The sequence below is a fragment of the Mytilus galloprovincialis genome, chromosome 3 (assembly GCF_965363235.1).
Source record: "Mytilus galloprovincialis chromosome 3, xbMytGall1.hap1.1, whole genome shotgun sequence".
NCBI lineage: Eukaryota > Metazoa > Mollusca > Bivalvia > Mytilida > Mytilidae > Mytilus > Mytilus galloprovincialis.
The window spans coordinates 87,392,552-87,411,450 of NC_134840.1; the positions used below are offsets into that span (position 1 = coordinate 87,392,552).

At 30.8% G+C, this 18,899-nt stretch overlaps 1 protein-coding gene across 2 annotated transcripts; it reads left to right on the plus strand.

Annotated features, from left to right (window-relative positions):
- Positions 1-17,810, plus strand: LOC143069287 (kelch domain-containing protein 3-like). Of its 2 annotated transcripts, none has more exons than XM_076243845.1 (12): positions 1-19; positions 2,767-2,848; positions 3,931-4,093; positions 4,934-5,101; positions 6,204-6,319; positions 7,728-7,802; positions 11,581-11,794; positions 12,409-12,495; positions 12,770-12,878; positions 13,319-13,401; positions 14,722-14,800; positions 15,586-17,810. In XM_076243845.1, the coding sequence occupies exons 3-12, from the start codon at positions 3,940-3,942 to the stop codon at positions 15,653-15,655; spliced, it is 1,155 nt and encodes a 384-aa protein (XP_076099960.1). In that variant the 5' UTR covers positions 1-19; positions 2,767-2,848; positions 3,931-3,939; the 3' UTR covers positions 15,656-17,810. The 2 variants fall into 2 exon arrangements, with proteins under 2 accessions (XP_076099960.1, XP_076099959.1); XM_076243844.1 differs by having other exon boundaries at positions 11-29.
- The last annotated feature ends 1,089 nt before the right edge of the window (positions 17,811-18,899 follow it).

Sequence of the window (18,899 nt, forward strand, 5' to 3'; positions counted from 1 at the left end):
AAAACTTGACTTCCTTTTTGTAAGTCGAAGTATGTTTTTTTTCCTCACAAAAATTGCAAAAAAATCCAGAAAGAACCATTATATGAATCAGATATATTATATTCTAATTAACATATGAAGTTCTACTCACAAATAATCAGCTCTGTCCATACCAAAATTATATTTTGTCTGACATGTCTAAGATTGATTATAATCAGAACCGTGTTTACATGTACTTTCGCCCCTTTTCTATTTAAAAAATCAAACTTTCAAAAAGCGAAATAATCAAAATTGCACGTTAAGTTCAAAGCAGGATATTCATAAAAGACAAAACATGGCAGGGGCAAGAGCTAGAGGTTGATAAATAAAAATCAAAATTGAATAATACTTCCAGCAGACCGCATGATTACAAAAATGTAAATGAACTAAATAATGAATAGCTTTCTCTTGACCATGGTCCAAAAAACGATGAAGCAGTACTACGTCTGTATCTCAATGTAATGGGTATTATAATGTAAATAATTGTACAGTTTTATCTGTACAATAGCTCAAGTAAATTTCAAGAGAATACAGTATCTGTATTTTACACTCCTACCTAGGAGTCTACTCCCGTATTCGAAAGAAGAAGGAAGTATCACCCAGACGTGTGTTCTGCTATTACTTTTATTATGTCATCATTAAGGTTACAAAGAATACATATTCTGCTCCTGTTCGGTGTCCAATAATGTTTAATTGTATATAAGTATTATTCAATTAAAAAATCCTGTAAACAAGTAAGATGAATTGTTGGTGTATTATTAATCTTTCTATGAATGAGTTTTTTTTGCTAAAAAACCCTTTTGGGAGCATATGATGACTGTCGTGGTACACAAGCTTATGTAAATGGCAATATTTTTGCATTTTCAAGGGGTAACAATGTGGTCTATTACCCTTTCATAAACCAGTATGTGTTATTTAATATAATATGCTCAATGTTTTTTCATCACTGGTATTAAATTTTAAATTTAAAGTTATGTACTATGAGGTCTTGTACATCATGTACATTGCAATTATCTGTATTTAATAAAGCGCACAATTGATCAAACACTTCTATGACAGATATATATATATATATATATATGTAGGACTCTAAAGTGCGATGGGGACGCTAAAGTATGATGGTCAAGCTAAAGTGCGATGGTATACGCTAAAGTGTGATGGTATACGCTGAAGTGCGATGCCTACACACGCTAAAGTGCGATGGTCCGCAAATGTATAAACAATATAGACGTACTATGGATTATGACGTGAACAGTCCACTATACACAAAAAAATGAACATGCCGAAAGATAAATGTAGAATATTTGATGAAAAATTTTAAACCAAATGTCCATGACTTACTTAATTTTAACCTAACCATGCTTTGTCGGCTGAGGCAAATGTTGTTGTTTTTTTCGGATGCTGGAAGAAGGACTTGTGTCCTGCAGTCGACCATTTTACTATACAGATACAAAAGTATAAGCATAGGTAACCTTTATTTTGTTTCTATTAGAAGCTAACGGATACATTTCAATCATTGTTTATGTTGTAGTTTACTTTGTGGTCCCCATTAAAATATCGTCAATTTATAGAATTTATCAATTTATCTAAATTATTAGTCGGTAAAATAAAGGTACATGTTTTAGATGCGAAAACATAAATTATCTGCTAAAACATTATTTTGTACATTGTAGGAAAATACAACCTGTATTTGTACTTGCTGCAAAAAAGGAGAAAGCTAGGAGAACATTGCATTTCTCTCTCATTTTTATAATTAACTAAGATTTAAACAAATAAATGTTACACAATGAACTAATTTTGTATTTGTAATTTTCGATGATGTCTTTAAAGGGAGATGTTCACATAAGGGATAGACTACATGCATGTGAACAATAATCTACGCTAATTATCCAAAATATGTGATACGCCCAAATTTAAAAAAAATCATACAAAGGATAGATAATTTTTTGTCACACCTAAATTACCATTTTAACAAATTATCACATGGTCGGGTTTTTTAAATTCAGCAACCATGACTTAAGCCTGCCGGTACATTATACAGCCTATCACATATGTTATAAAACCTTAGCATACTAACTTCTGCAAAAAGACTATTTATTTTTAAAAGTTTTAAGCCCTTTAACATTACCCTTTTGGTCCATCGCACTTTAGCGTGGTAGGCCATCGTACTTTAGCGTAGACCATCATACTTTAGCGTGACCATAGCACTTTAGAGTCTATCGCACTTCATATATATATATATATTGAGAGTGTTTGCAATGGTATAGTGTAAATTATCTCCCTCTCATTAACCAATCAAAATCTTGCAGTTTAACATGAAGTATAATGACATCATGTGTGCCATGACAGCAAACCCAGAATAACAAATTTTATCACTGTAAATAATATTGATACTTGATTTTTAATTTACTATCCATAAATTGAGATGGTATTAATTTTTGAGGATGTTCAACAACCTGTTGAATATATATGTATTCAACTTTCCTAGTACATGACATCCGCATTAGGGACATTACTTTCATTTTCAAAATAATCTAATTCTCCAAAACCTTCTACAATCATTAATCCAATCCACTAATTTCTTTTTTACTGGAAGAATAAACATAAGTACAGAAATTTATCTTGACAGAATGAATACATATAAACTGATTTCAGTCTCTGTGGATAACTTTTTATATGTAGTTAACTTTCAAAATGTTTGTAAATATGATATAATATATCTGCATTTCTGTTTTATTCACTTTCAAGTAGAGACAGACATTTCCATGACCAGATTGCAGTAACACCATACATATATGATTACAACAAATTAGATTGTGTGGCAGGATAAGTAAGTTTTTATTACCCGGAGTAATTCATTTTAGACACACAATTATTTTTCGTCATTTGTTAATTCATAGATAGATTATATATGAAATTCAATTCAGATAGATAAATTACATGTATATGCCAGTATATCTATACAAGTATTTAGGTTACAATTATCATTTTCATTGATTTTCTTGAAACAATAAGTTAGATTCCAAGGAAACAATTCATGAAACTATAACCTGATCAAACTGCTGTAAAAACATGTTTTTATCCCACCATCTTTAAACAATTTAAGATATTTCTATATTTTTTTTTGTTTTATTAAAATTTGCTGTTACAAAATGTTAGAATTTATTATAAATTAAGGAATGTATCTCCATCATGCAAAGCTCTGATTTCTTTCACGGATTTGGCTATACTTTTTGGAACTTTTGGATTGTAGCTCTTCATCTTTTATATAAGCTTTGGATTTCAAATGTTTTGGCCACGAGCATCACTGAAGAGACATGTATTGTCGAAATGCGCATCTGGTGCAGAAAAATTGGTACTGTTATTGTTATTAATACATAAGGTGCATTTATTTGCGATAAGAAATGTACCCCAATTCAAAACAGAATAGATACTTCATTTATTAGAAAAGTATGAATTGGAAATTTAAACAATTTCAAAAGTTTCATGTTCATAATTCTTTAAACTTCAAACAGTATTTGATTAAAATACGAATTTGCAATTTAAAATAATTTACTACATGCCGTACAAGTAAGGCACCTACTGTCATGACTGTCATTGACTCACATTTAGCTTATTCTGTCCACTGAAAAAAACTTATCTTTCTAAAGAACTGCAGTAAACATGGTAACGGCAACTGTCTGCAAAGGTGCGTTATCAGCATTGTTTGTCCACATTTAATATATTTAGATATGATTTGAATGTTCTAACTATATTATTCTGTACATTGATTACAGCTATTTACTGTAATACCCTTAACCTCATATAAGTAATGGAATCAAAGCTATTGGGCTTGAAATAGGTGCCTGACTGGTTCCATGACTATTAATGAAAATGCCATGTAATACACATAGTAATTTGTAAATATTTCAGTGGTAGGAAATGTTACGTTGGACTGTTGAATTGGAAGGTGGACCTAAAAGGGTTAACCATGCAGCTGTTGCTATTAGTGACAGAATATACAGTTTTGGGGGGTACTGTACAGGAGAAAACTATGAAACCACCACACCTATGGATGTCCACTTGTTGGATACAGGTATAGTTTATCAGCCTCATTTTAAACATTTTATTTATGTATGAGGCTTGCATTAGTGTTCAGTAGTTATTAATCTATCAATTATTTTTATGGATGATTTGTTGTAAAATATAAATAAGAGAGCTGATGTAAGTATATGTGGAATATAATGATCCTGAATACAGTATAAAACTATAGACTGTGCTTTTATTGGTGTACTTAATATTATTATATATGCATGATATGTATATAGATAAATATAAGATTAGAAGATGTGGTATGAGTCCCAATGAGACAACTCTCCAACCAAGTCATAATTATAGGTCAAAGTACGGCCTTCAACAAGCTGTATTGGTAAAGGTGACTTAGAGAACAGAAATAAATGCAACTGAATAAACAAGTTATTTCAAGTATCTCGAGTTAATGTTAATAAAAAAATTAATAAGATACCAGACTTATAATCATGATAATTGAAATGATTTGTGTAATCTGCACCTTAATTAAAACCATTTAAACGGGAAAACCAACGGTCTAATCTATATAAAAAACCGAGAAACGAGAAACACGTATAATGCAAACATTTGCAGCGGGATTTAACATTTTAATGGTACCAAACCTTCTCCCTTTTTCTGAAACAATAGTATAACATCACAACATAGAAAAACACACAATAAAATATCAAATGGTTGTACAAGCAAGGTCATGAGGAATGCCCAACATCTATTTTCCTTAAACAGATAAAATTTATGCAGTGCTGGGTACATTGGCCCTCAGTTCTTTTGTTTCTTTTGGTTGAAAATTTCACATTAGATGAAAAAAATTAAATATATGTAAATATTCATAATTTTCTGCATTTTTTAGTTTCCTTGAGATGGAGATTAATACTATTAGAAGAACCAGCTAATTTAACATCAATTCCATACCAGAGATATGGTCATACTGCTGTAGCTTATAATGAGAATGCTTACATCTGGGGAGGACGAAATGATAAAGATGGAGCTTGTAATATTTTGTATGGATTTAATAGCAGTAAGTAAACACATTGGATTTTGCATTTGCTATTAATAGATACATATTATGGCAGATCTGTACATCAAAAACTGAAAGTCTATTATTCATATATTCAACAAGGAATTAAAGAGATGATTACTTGACTGAAAATTATGATAGAAAGACATGAGAAGAAGCAAATATCTTAAATTGGAACATACATAAAGGTAGCTCACTGAAATGGGGATATATTTTGTGCTTCTCATAATAGTTGGGTGTATTGTAAAATTGACACCCTCTCAGTCATGTTGACAGTCTATTGAATGAAAGTTTTGCATCATTTACATGTTAAAGTTTGTGATTAGGACAGTTTAAGATGAATCACTGATCATAAGTCAATGGTATTTGGTATGCAGTTGTATTATGGTTCATTGAATTTAAAATTTAACTATAATTTAAATGTGAAAGTTTCTGTTTAGATCAGTTTAAAGGGAACTATCTTAATTCAATTATATTTGGTATTGAGTTGTATGAGCTTAAATGGCATTTCTCAATTCAACTGAGGTTATTTGGTCCTGCAACTTCAGTTATGGTTTAATGACTTGGAATGTTTTGCATATGCATTAGATGTTAAAGTACTGTCATTTAATTTTCACTGTGTGATTTACTTTTACAACATATGGTATAGAAAATTGACAAGCCAAAAAAAGATGCAAGGGTTGATTTTGAGCTTCTTAAACTTGTTTAACTCAAATCTGGTCTACAGACCACACAAACAACCAACACCTTACTCATCTCCAAAGAAAAAAGATATGCAAACAATAACCATCACATTTTTTAAGTGCCCAGATCAATAGTACTAACATAATTTGAAGAATATATATAATTTTCTTTTACTCTTTTTGCAACTTCAGAGACCAAAAAATGTCAGTTTTCATACATTGTACCTATTCTTTGATATATAATTTATTTTACAGAACACCACACAATTTTATTGAAATGCCCTGCTAAGAGATACTATTCCAAGTTTAATGAGCTGTTACAGTTTTAATGGTGATTCCATTCTTTTGTAAAAACATGTTATTATTTTTTGGGTAAACTCCAAATGTAGATGTTATTATCTTTGATGTTTTTATTTCAGATACACATGCATGGTTTAGGCCAGATGTGTGTGGTTCTATTCCAAATGCCAGAGATGGTCATTCTGCCTGTGTTATTAACCATAAGATGTATGTCTTTGGAGGATATGAAGAAGAGGTAATACATTTAGCTTATTGTTTACTGCCAACGATATGGTTGTAAGGTTGTGGAAATACCATGCCCAACTTGTCCAGCTTGTCCCTTTTTCTTCTGGACAATTAGATATGACCAAGCTTTTTGTCCTGGACAAGCTATTTTTGTAATAGCAAAACCAAAATGGAAAAGCAAAAAAACTGTCTGGGAAATGGATTTATTAACCCTTTCCTCCATAATGACGCCTTTTGACGCCACCCCCTTTACTCCATAATGATGCCTTTTGACGCCTGTGTAGTGCCTCAGTTGAAACGTCTTACCTAAGACAAATCTGAATCAGACTTAATAATATTTGTATCTAATATAAAAAGGATATTCATGAGAATATCTGACTTGAATTTCATTGATGAAATATATGTTTTACAAATGCATATTAATACTTAAAACCTGATGATTTTTTTTTTATAGAAAAAATCCTATGTGAATCCAGTGTGTTAAAAAATAATTTTAATGGAGGAAAGGGTTAATATTACTTTTTTCTTGGACATGTGAAGAGTTTTGATATTTCCACATCCCTGTGTTGTTCTATTATTTGTTTGCTACATGTATGTCTCTGACGAAAAAAACTGTGATCTTTCATTATTTAGAGAGCCAAGATATACAATTACAAACTCTTTGACAATTAATCCACAGTGGGTCTTTCCTCATCTATTTTTACAGCATTTTCCAAATTCCCTAAAACAATACCCCTTGCTGATTTCAACTGTATTCTAATAAATCAATTTTATGTTTGACAATACGGTGATGGAATCTTGTATTTGTCCTTCAACATGTTCATATAAGGGATAATGGTTGAAGAAATTGTACTGTATGGGCTTATAAAAAGACTACATTGAGATGATTTAAGGGAACAGAATAAATATTAAAAATGTCAGTATGAAAGAGGACTACTTAAAGACTATTTCATGTTCAAATTGACATTGTATTAATGATGAATCGGACTGTGTATTTAAGTCAAAATTTTTCGTTTCTTTAACCTCATTCATTCTGTGTCTGAAACCAATGCTGTGTGAAATATTTAATCACAATTCAAATTCAGAGCTGTATCAAGCTTAAATGTAGTGTCCATACTTGGCTTATCCGTTCAGGGATGAACCTCTGTAGTTGTATCAAGCTGTGCCCTAGAGCATTTTATTTAATCTAGTGTTCCTGATATTGACTATTTGTCAAAATCCAAAAGAAGGCATACCAATTACTAAAATTTTGATGGCAAGACTATTTTTTTATTACACAGCACTAAATTGTGTTAATTGACATATTTCTGTTTACTTTTTATTTTTATTTTTAGGAATTCATAATCTAAAATGATAATTAGAGACAAAAATAGCTGATATATTAATCAATTAGTTTTTCTACTATATCTTTTTTCCAGACAGACAGATTTTCAAATGAGATTTATGCTTTAGATTTTTGCACTTTTTCTTGGTCACTGATTGTACCTTCAAATGTAAGTATGCATTAAGTTTATAGTTTGTTTTTTTTAATTCTTTTGCAGCTTCAACTGTGTCACTTTTACTATGAAGTTTTACAAAAAAAAATCATCTCATGGAAGTTGACATGCACAACATGTTTTCCAAAGGTTAAAACATGGGTTAATCAGCATGTTTTTGTCTGGTCTGCAACTTTTGTTGCAGAAAGCTCGACATAGGGATAGTGATCCGGTGGCGATGGCTACGGCGGCGGCGGCGTTAGCTAACTTCTTAAAAGGTTTATATTTTAAAAGGTGAAAGACCTGGATGCTTCATACTTTGTATATAGATGCCTCATGTTACGAAGTTTCCGTCAGTCACATGTCTAATGTCCTTGACCTCATTTTCATGGTTCAGTGACCACTTGGAAAAAAGTTCAAAATTTTTGTAATGTTCAATTCTCTCTTATTATAAGTAATAGGATAACTATATTTGGTATGTGCGTACCTTGCAAGGTCGTTATGCCCGTCAGACAGTTTTCACTTGACCTCGACCTCATTTCATGGATCAGTGAACAAGGTTAAGTTTTGGTGGTCAAGTCCATATCTCAGATACTATAGGTTGCACTTTGTAAATACAGCTGTTTCTCAAAACACGCCTCTTTTGGGGAGTAATTGAATATTCATAGAAAATTGATTTTGTTTACATACTGGTTCCCAGTTATACTCTCTGTGTTCCATTTCACAGAGACAGAACTTGGGAATGTTACCAGTAAATAAACACGTGCATATTGTTTACATTGAAATCTGTGGTAACCTTTCATTCGAGGTAGGGGTAGTTAAGAAAATTAGTGTAAGTTTAAACTCTGAGAAGTTCAGGGCATATAAACGTTGAAAATATGCCGCACAGCCCTATATTTTGACCTTTGAAAAAAATTGTGGTGCATATGAACTTTCAATTCTAGGATAAGTTTTTTTTCAAAACTTCATAGTAAAAGTTGTACAGTTTTAGCCGTAAAAGGAATTCCTATGGAAAATTGCATTGTCAATATTTACAGAAATGCAACCTATATAGGGTGAAAAAGGGGAACATTCAGAATTTAACCAAATTTGCTTTATTTCACAGATTTTAAAGAAATTAACTGAAATAAGAAGTTTTATAAATATTTAATGAAGATTGATAGAATCCTGGGCCTTAAATATGATGACTCAGCATAAATTCACAGTTTACAGTATGCACAGTTTACTTAAAGTCCTGGATACAAAATTAAATCATAATATTTGCATATTTGTAAGTTAAATTGTTAAGAAGTGCTTATATTTACTCTTCGCAGTCATTGAAACTCATAGATCCTTCCTGAATATTATTTATGGGGTATTTGTGTCCTTTCGATAACCCAAAAGTAAGCCGCAACACCTAAGTCTGCTTTTTTTTCACCACGGCATAATAAATACAAGCTAGAAAAACAAAAATATCTCAAGAAAACTTACAATAGTGTGTTCTATTCTGAATATGTACTAAATATTCCAAATTGCTAGAAACAGCAGAATGATTTAGGAAATTTGAGGCCCTAGGGGTAAAAAACATAGCAAATTGTCTACCCCCTAGGTCATAAAACAAATAATTTAACTTGTTAATGCTATGAATTTATGATTTTAAAGTTCTTGATATAGAAAACAATAACTATGCTAGGAAGTTATGCAAAAATCAGATGTTAGCAGTCATCTCTACAACATTTTAAGTGAATTTATATCTCAGACTGGTATCTGCATACATACAACTATTGCAAATATGGCTTTGTTTGAACACTTCTAGTATATATAGGAGCTAAATTGTGTCAGATATATGGTTACAGATGATACTGTTGTGACAAGAATTCTAAATTGACCATTTGAGGCAGAAAATGTGTTCTTTAATTGACAAATAGGCATACAGTAAGATGTGGACTGGAGATAGAGGCTGGATTGGATACTTTATATAATCTTGAATGTTGTAATGATTGACTGCTGAACATTACAATTATGATATTCTGATATGCTTTCAATATGTTATAAAAACAGTTTTTAACAGGTTTTAGGCATTTTTTATCAGAAAATGTGCAAATAGGGTAAGCTGGCAATAATGAAAGTCTTGTTTTCAAATTCTTTAAAAAATTGAAACAGGGGAGGGGGTATAAAATGTATAGTAAAGAAAAACTTAGAGTATACACAGTGATTTCTTTAAGACTTTAATTCTGATAAATGAGTATTAATGTGAGAAAAACTGATTTTAGAGAGTTTTCTGTTTGAATAAATGTCTGTATAGGTTGCACTTTGTAAATACAGCTGTTTCTCAAAACACGCCTCTTTTGGGGAGTAATTGAATATTCATAGAAAATTGATTTTGTTTACATACTGGTTCCCAGTTATACTCTCTGTGTTCCATTTCACAGAGACAGAACTTGGGAATGTTACCAGTAAATAAACACGTGCATATTGTTTACATTGAAATCTGTGTTAACCTTTCATTCGAGGTAGGGGTAGTTAAGAAAATTAGTGTAAGTTTAAACTCTGAGAAGTTCAGGGCATATAAACGTTGAAAATATGCCGCACAGCCCTATATTTTGACCTTTGAAAAAAATTGTGGTGCATATGAACTTTCAATTCTAGGATAAGTTTTTTTTCAAAACTTCATAGTAAAAGTTGTACAGTTTTAGCCGTAAAAGGAATTCCTATGGAAAATTGCATTGTCAATATTTACAGAAATGCAACCTATAAGTAATAGGGCTAGTATATTTGGTGTATGGAAGGACTTGGAAGGTGTACATGTCCAACTGGCAGGTGTCATCTGACCTTTACCTCATTTTCATGGTTCAGTGGTTATAGTTAAGTTTTTGTGTTTTGGTCTGTTTTTCTCATACTTTATGCAATAGGTCTACTATATTTGTTGTATGGAATGGTTGTAAGGTGTACATGTCTAGCGGGCAGATGTCATCTGACCTTGACCTCATTTTCATGGTGCAGTGGTCAAAGTTAAGTTTTTAAGTTTTGGTCTTTTTATCTAATATTATATGCCAAAGGTCAACTATATTTGGTGTATGGAAATATATTATGATCTATATGTCAGTCCCGCAGATTTTATTTGACCATGACCTCAATTGCACGGTTCATTGCACAGTTTTAAGTTTTTGTGTTTTGGTCTATTTTTCTTAAACTATAAGTAATAGGTCAACTATATTTGTTGTATGGAAACTTTGTTAGCTGTACATGTCTGCCTGGCATGGTTCATCTGACCTTGACCTCATTTTCATGGTTCATTGGTCTTTGTTTAGCTTTCTTGGTTAATGTTAAGTTGATGTGACAGTTGTAATCAAGCTTTATACTTAGGACTATCAATATAATATCAATGATTAGTAAAGAAGGCGAGACATTTCAGTGTGTGCACTCTTGTTAACATTTATATGTCTTAAACTTATAATTATATGTTTACGTACTTGGAGACTACAAGTTAGGAATTTGGCCATGGGTAACTAATTTACTGTTTATTGAAAATAATAATAAGAACATTGCAAATCATATGGTTAACCAATTCAATTTGATTTCTTTCAAAGAAATTTTATCTTGAAAAGTTATACACAGTTGTATCAAGAATTCACCATGTAATGTACTTTTGGTTCTAGATCTTTTCAAATTACTATATGATCAATAAAGGTCCAAAATCTTAAATAGGGATTTCTATTTATATATTCGTAAGTATCAACAATATGAAAATAGCCAATTGTCAACTCTGAGGCATTCTGGCATTTCTAAATTGCATAGTTATATGGTTTATTTCCAGGGTGACCCAGCACGTTGGAGAGATTTTCACACTGCTACTGGAATTGGACATCTGATGTATATTTTTGGTGGTAGAAGTGATCATGGAGGCAATATTTATACTAACAATGAGATTTATTGTAACAAATTGCAAATTTTTGACACTTTAAATAGGACATGGATAGAACCAGAAACCACTGGTGTATTACCTATTGGACGAAGAAGTCATTCTGCTTGTGAGTATTACATTATTATTGTGCACAAATATTCATTATACCTAGTGATCTATCTAGATGCATGAACTAAACGGAGTACTTCACACTTCATCCAGTAAATTTAGTGTTTAATAAATGAACATAACTAAGCACACTTTCAGTTTCCATTTTAAGGGATAAAATAGAGAATGATAATGGGGAATGTGTCAAAGAGACAACAACCCGGCCAAAGAGCAGAAAACAGATGAAGCCCACCAATGGGTCTTCAACACAGTGAGAAAATCCAGCACCAGAGTTGGGATTTAGGTGACCCTTAAAGAGAAATGATGATAAAATGATAGTCTTTTCATTGGGTGGTTGTTATACCTCTATATGTCATATTTTTCTGAGCAGTTTTATGTTGACTTGACAGTATGATGTGTTTTTAAATTTTATCTCTCATCAACTTGCTCTTTACTAATTTCCTTAAAGAAGGATTATCATTATCATTATCATTAAGTAGCTCACATTTTACCTGTTTACTATCATTTCATTTTTGTCAAACATCTAAGCATCTTAAAGTTATTTCACTATTTTATATAAAAAATCCATAAGAATTGATGTCATGTATTTGATATTTATCGTGTATATTACAGTTGTGTACAGGGGTTACCTGTATATATTTGGTGGCTACAATGGCAAATTTGACTACCACTTTAGAGATGTTCTTAGATTTGATCCTGGTGAGTTAACGTAATACTGATTTCGTAAATTTTCATCAAACTTATGGAGGCATGTGAATTAAGATGCTTTTAACAACCAAGATAATTAAACTTTTATTAAAGCAAATGTGCAAATTGCCTCATTTTTGAATGTAGCATAGCTGAAATAGTACAAGTAATTGATTTAAGATGATAACCTCAGAAAACTAATTATTTATAGTATATTAAGTTCAGTGTTACAAATGAACATTGCTGTGTTTTATAAATTTTATTGTATTATGTGTAATATTTACAGTGCATTTGCATTGGTCTATGGTCAAAGTAAAAGGTAAAGGTCCATGTGCTCGGAGACGACAATGTTGTTGTGTGATAGGAACCAAAGTCTTTCTGTTTGGTGGTACTAGGTATGATTATCATTGTATTTTAATTATTTTGAAAAGAAACTTTATTTTACAATTATTTCAATTCATCCTTTTATTAACCAATCCATGATTAACGAATTGAGATCACTAAGGTTCTAGTCATAACCTACATATGCTACCAAAATATTTTGAAGGTAAACAAGGTAAATCCAAACAATTTGTTCATTGGCGGTTTAAAAAAATTCAGCCATCTTTTCTACAATGTACCTCTACATTTTGTAGGGCCTGTCTATGGCCTTAGCATGAAATTACTGAAGCTATACATGAATTATATATAAACAATTTGATTTTTACAACTGTCAGTTTAAATTGCCTCTTTCACAATCTTAATAGAATTTACTTCTAACAATACATGTACATGTCTTTTAGTCAGTGTTAATATTCTCGATAAGGACAGATTATACTATCACATTTTATTGCAGTCCATCTGTGAAACCTGCCATACCTAATCAAAACAATGATTCAGATTTGACTGATCACTCTGACCTCCATGTATTAGATTTTGGTAAGTATAAATATTTTACAATTTTTTTTGTATGATTTTAAATTAAAGCTTTTCTACAAAAAGCATGCAAAACAAAACTTTGATCTACTTGCTTGCTATGTTTGCTTGGATGTTTGCAAACAAAAGGTAGACAGAGTTTCAGTCTGTTTATTATATACTGGATGTTGATTGGACAATAACAGTTGACATACAATGTGGAACTTAACCTTGAAATGAAGTAAATGTTTATTGTCCAACCAAATTCCAGTATTTAGTTAACAGGCTGAAACAGGCTACCTACCTGTTGTTTACAAAAATCCAAACAAACAAGTTGATAAAAGGTTTGCATACTTTTATAGAAAAGCTGTAATTACATTGTAATTGATTGTTGTAATTGATAAGTTATGGTCAATATGATGAAAAACATGTATATATTATTATCTTACCTCCTATAGATTTATAGAGATATGATTGGTTAAAGGACTACACATGGCGACTATGTTTATTTGATATAGGGTGTCCTAAAAAAATATAGGGTTGGTTACCATATATGGGGTTAGTAAGGAGTTACTTTCCTTTCAAAACAAAAAAGATGCCACAACCCTTTATAAAAACAACATGGTGTTGAGGAAAAAACTGAAAGGATTCAACAGATGAAGAAATTGATGATGAAAGGTTGAAATAATTCATAAAACAAAATTAAAGCTAACAAGTTGTTATTATGGGCATAACTGAGCTACTTCCCTTTTAAACCAAAAAAAAAAAAAGAATCTGAAAGGATTCAACAGACAAAAGAAACATGTAATGAACAATTGAAATAAATTCATTAAACATATTTAAAGCTAAAAAATTGGCATTCATTTTCTGTATAGAAAAATGGAAAAAGGATCTTAATACTAAGTATTGAAGACTTGATCACTTTGATAGGCCGCTAGTCAAAATACCACATAGAAGATAGTCAGTAAGATAAATTCGTTACACAGTGTGCTAGTGACCTAATACAATATATATGGGGTCAGTAAATTCCATATGGTGAATATATATCGTATTAGTTCACTACGCTTTCCCCCATATAGAATTTACTGACACCATACATATTGTATTAGGTCACTAACACACGATGTAACTTATATTATAACATATATATATGATAAGTATGAATAAAAAATTATATGGCCAGGTCAAATAATAACAATATTACAAAACTTAAATGGGTTGAGCTTAGCATGGTCATAAAAGAGTAGGGCAGACAGATAATATTTCATTGTATATGCAACAAATTTCAAACTTTATAAACTATATATGTATATTATGCTTGAAAAATTGATTTTTTTACTGTAGCACCAACATTGAAAACCTTGTGTCAGATTGCAGTTGTAGACAACAAAATAAAAACAGATTGTTTACCACATGTTCTCCAGTAAGTTACAATTTTCTAAATAAGAAAATGTATAAAAATCAAAGAACAGATTGAGAATCAATTTTTTGAAATAACTTGTCATTAAAGAAAATCACAGTAAACCAAAATATTTTCCAGAAATTAGTTTAACGACCTTCTTTTCATGCTTTCACATTTTTATATCTCAGGAAGTACATAAAGATTGATGTGATCAGAGTTTTGTTATATAAAATATAAAAGAATTAAATAATCATCATTGTATCATCTCCATTGTTGTATACTTGTTTCATATGACTTCAAGCTGCATTTTGTAAGAATCTTTTTTTTTTAGTTTGGAAGTATCCTCTAATTTGTTTGTCCTACCAACAAAAAATCTTGGATTTCGTGGGTACAGGGAAACAACATTCAATGTTATGTTCAAAGAAACGCATATTTTCTAAAGTAATGCATGTAAATTTCATAAAAACCACAAATTTAAATATCCACGAATATGCAAGTTTTCCTCTATCCACAGAAATTGGTACCAACGAAAATAAATAAATCCACAGTAAATCAAACTTGGAGGTTGTTTATGAAAAGACCCATTCTGCTAGATGTATCATTGTCCAGTTGTTAATTGAAGTTTTCAGGAAGAGGTATTTTTCATTGTAAATAAACATGATAGATCAAATTATTTATCATGTGAATTGGTTGTGAGAGGTCAACACTATTGTGTGTGTTACATTTGTTAAGAGTGTATGACATATAGTCTTAACCTCATATATATTGTAAATAGTTCATACATTTTATATTATAATTTTTTGCAGGTGGGAGATTGCTGCAATGACTACAAACAATACAATATCAAGTGCTAGACCCAGCAACACAAATGGATGAGTGAATGTTGGTTAATACACCTTGCATTTATCATTGCATTACCTAAGCTTGTGTTAGAGGCATTGTGATGTTTGTGTTCAGTGACACGTGTCTTACACAGAAATTACTTATTTGTCAATCCAATTGTTATTGCAACCAGTCAGGTTGAGGGCTATTAAAAGTATTGTTTGATGATAAAATCAGTATTGGTGAGGGGAAACCTATTGATCTTAGGAACGTTACCCAGATTTTGAATACTAGACAAATTTGTTAAAGCTCTTGATTGAGTTATTATAGAATTTACCATTGGAACACTTGCAAGAAAACTGGTTAACATGTGAATGGCTTATGAATAATTAATATTTACAAAAAAATGTAATAGATAGTTCTCATCATTAATAATTTACATGTTTGCTTCTATTGCCATAGTGGATGAGTTTCAGAGAAACCGTCTCTTTTTAAAGCATTAACTATATATGTCTCATCCAGTTGAAGTATTACCTGAAGATAAATACATGAAAGATTTTGATTTTTATTTCATGAATTTTTGATCTGTACTTTTTATCAATTATTTACTTCAAGTGCTGATTTTTTTTTAATTTTTAGAAATGTTTATTTATAGTGTTTCTTAGACTTTTGATTACCATCTTGTAAATTTTCCCAGTTTTCAATGAACCTGTGCATTTAATAAATTGTAATAAATCACTCTTCATTTTTGTAACCAGTATGAAATTGTATTTTTGTGAGAATATTTTTTTCAGGACATTGAGGTCTCTTTTCTACTTAGCTAAAGGAGTAATTACCATGACATTATTTTTATATTGTTTACATTTTTCTTTCTAATATAAAAATAAAAATGATTATAAATTTAAATAAAAAATTATAACTTTTGATATAACCTTGCACCTGTGTTCTTCAGTGCTGTGATTTAGAATTATCAGCATCTTGCAAAGAATTATCCATCCGCTGCTGGTGTATTCTGCACTAGCAGTGAGTTATGATTTGGTACTGGTTTGAAAGCAGCAATTTATGTGTTGTTCCCTTCATTTTGTTTTTTAAAATATCTGTCATAATAATGTATTAATATGTTTAGATACTGCGCCGCCCTAATTTCAACTGTGATAATGTCATAATTTATTCCTAAATATTATTTTTGTATTTTGACAGTATAAGGTGGATTTGGCTATTATTTTAAGTATTTTTATTGTAATATAACTCTTCAACTGTTAAGGTTCATATACATTTTTGGCTTTGAATGTTCCTGATGAGGGTAAATCCAGAAAAGAGCTTCAAGTACATGAAATTATTTAACGTGTTGAATTAATTTTTTAATCACTGGCAGGTGTTTTGTTTTCTCATTCAACAGTTGTTAGATCTTTAAGTAAGAGGTCATCTAAAACTGTCAACATTTTTCACCAGTAAGCACAGCAATTTCAACCATCCACACTATTGGAATGCCACAAACCCAAAAAAACCTGATTATCATAAATTTTGACAATCAAGAAGTAATTCAGGATATGTTTAACCTTTATTGTCAATTTTTTGTTCAAATTTAAAACTTCAAGAAACTTCTTTTGTATTAGCTATAAACATTGCATCATTATTTTTTTTTTTAAACCTATGGAGAAAAATTTGACAAAATAGAAGTGCTGGTGGACTAACAGGCCCATATTATATATGTAGAATCTTTTTTAAGATGAGGTATTAAGTATTTGATAATAAAACTTTTTGAAATCTACATCAAATTTTGTTTACATTCTTTGCTGTGATATATTTTTTTTAATAACATATGTTTACATTAATATTAACAATATACAGTACTATCATGTTATTAATTATGCTAATGGAAATGTTTATGTTTTTCATCAAATGCGAAGGTAATATAAAGAAAACTAAATTTTTATTGTAGGTACATGTACTTGAATTTTAAATTATTTTTTTTTAAAGAAAAAAGTCTTTTAAGCATCATTTTCACACAAAGATCTACCAAGGTAGTCAGACAATTATGATTTGAGAAATTTTTAAATTTATGCTGTTTCAGGTTAAAGTGAAATAATATGCAAGAAATTAAAAAAGAAAATTATAATAGTTATATATCTTCAATTACATATTTTATATACTAAAATATTTAATGAGTTTGGATCTTCTTACTTTCAATTAAATATACTTGATCTTATGTGTTATTGTATTAATATAAGGCCAAGCTGGGGCTGAGGGTCTGAAGTTTCAGATCTAATGTGTGATTGTATTTATATAAGGCCAAGCTTGGGCTGAGGGTCTGAAGGTTCAGGGGAGTTAACTCTATTGAGTCATGAGGCTTATGATCCCATATCTGAATTTTCAAAAGGCTCCCAAGATCTTCCTATGTTTGTTCTCAAGATAATAGCAAAACATTACCAATAATTCTATTGAGATGAAAATATGTGGTCACAGTCACATAAAACCTACAAAAATGTGCAAGGGACACATAACTGATTATCATAAATTTTGACAAGACTTTTGGTCACCATTTTTGTGTTTACATTACATGAGGTTACCCACTCGGGAAATGTAGTTGACCAATTGATTATAATATCTGAAAAATAGGCATAACCACAAAGATTTAGTATTGACCAAGTAACCATGAAAATGAGGTCAAGGTCAGATGAAACCTACCTGACTGACATGTACCTATTACAGTCATTGCATACACCACATTTAGTTATCCTACTGCTTTTAGTATTTGAGAAACAGACCTAATCACATAACTCAAACCTTGATCACTGATCCATGAAATGAGGTCATGGTCAGGTGAATCTTGTCAGAAGGACAAGAAGCTGTTGCAAGGAACCCATATACCAAATATAGCTATACTAGTAGTATTCATAATAAGTGAGAAACGCACGATACAAAAAAACTCTATTTTTTTTCAAGCAGTCAATGAACAATGAAAATGAGATCAAGGACATATAACAGAAGGAAACTTTATAACGTAAGGTTAGGTAGCAGCATACAAGATAAAGAAGCAGACAGGAAATTTAAAGCTTTAAATGGTTTATACAAATAGTTTACACCACTGGACAGTAATATCTATATCTGGCTACTTTTTCACAGGCGAGACAAAATCTGTATTTAGAAAACAAACTTATCACAAAATTTTAACCTTGATCCATGAATTGTCAGACAGACAAACTTTGGTAACATAAGACATCTTTAAACAAGGTATGCAGTATCCCTGTTTTGTACCTTCTGAGGTAAAAAGGTTAATAAAGCTTATGCCACCACC

What these genes read in the sequence shown, in the direction of transcription:
- LOC143069287 (XM_076243845.1), top strand. Translation starts at nt 3,940, where the DNA reads ATGTTACGTTGGACTGTTGAATTGGAAGGTGGACCTAAAAGGGTTAAC. An exon ending in TTGGAGGATATGAAGAAGAG is followed by an intron (nt 6,320 to 7,727) that starts GTAATACATTTA and finishes TCTTTTTTCCAG; the next exon opens with ACAGACAGATTTTCAAATGA. An exon ending in ACGAAGAAGTCATTCTGCTT is followed by an intron (nt 11,795 to 12,408) that starts GTGAGTATTACA and finishes TGTATATTACAG; the next exon opens with TTGTGTACAGGGGTTACCTG.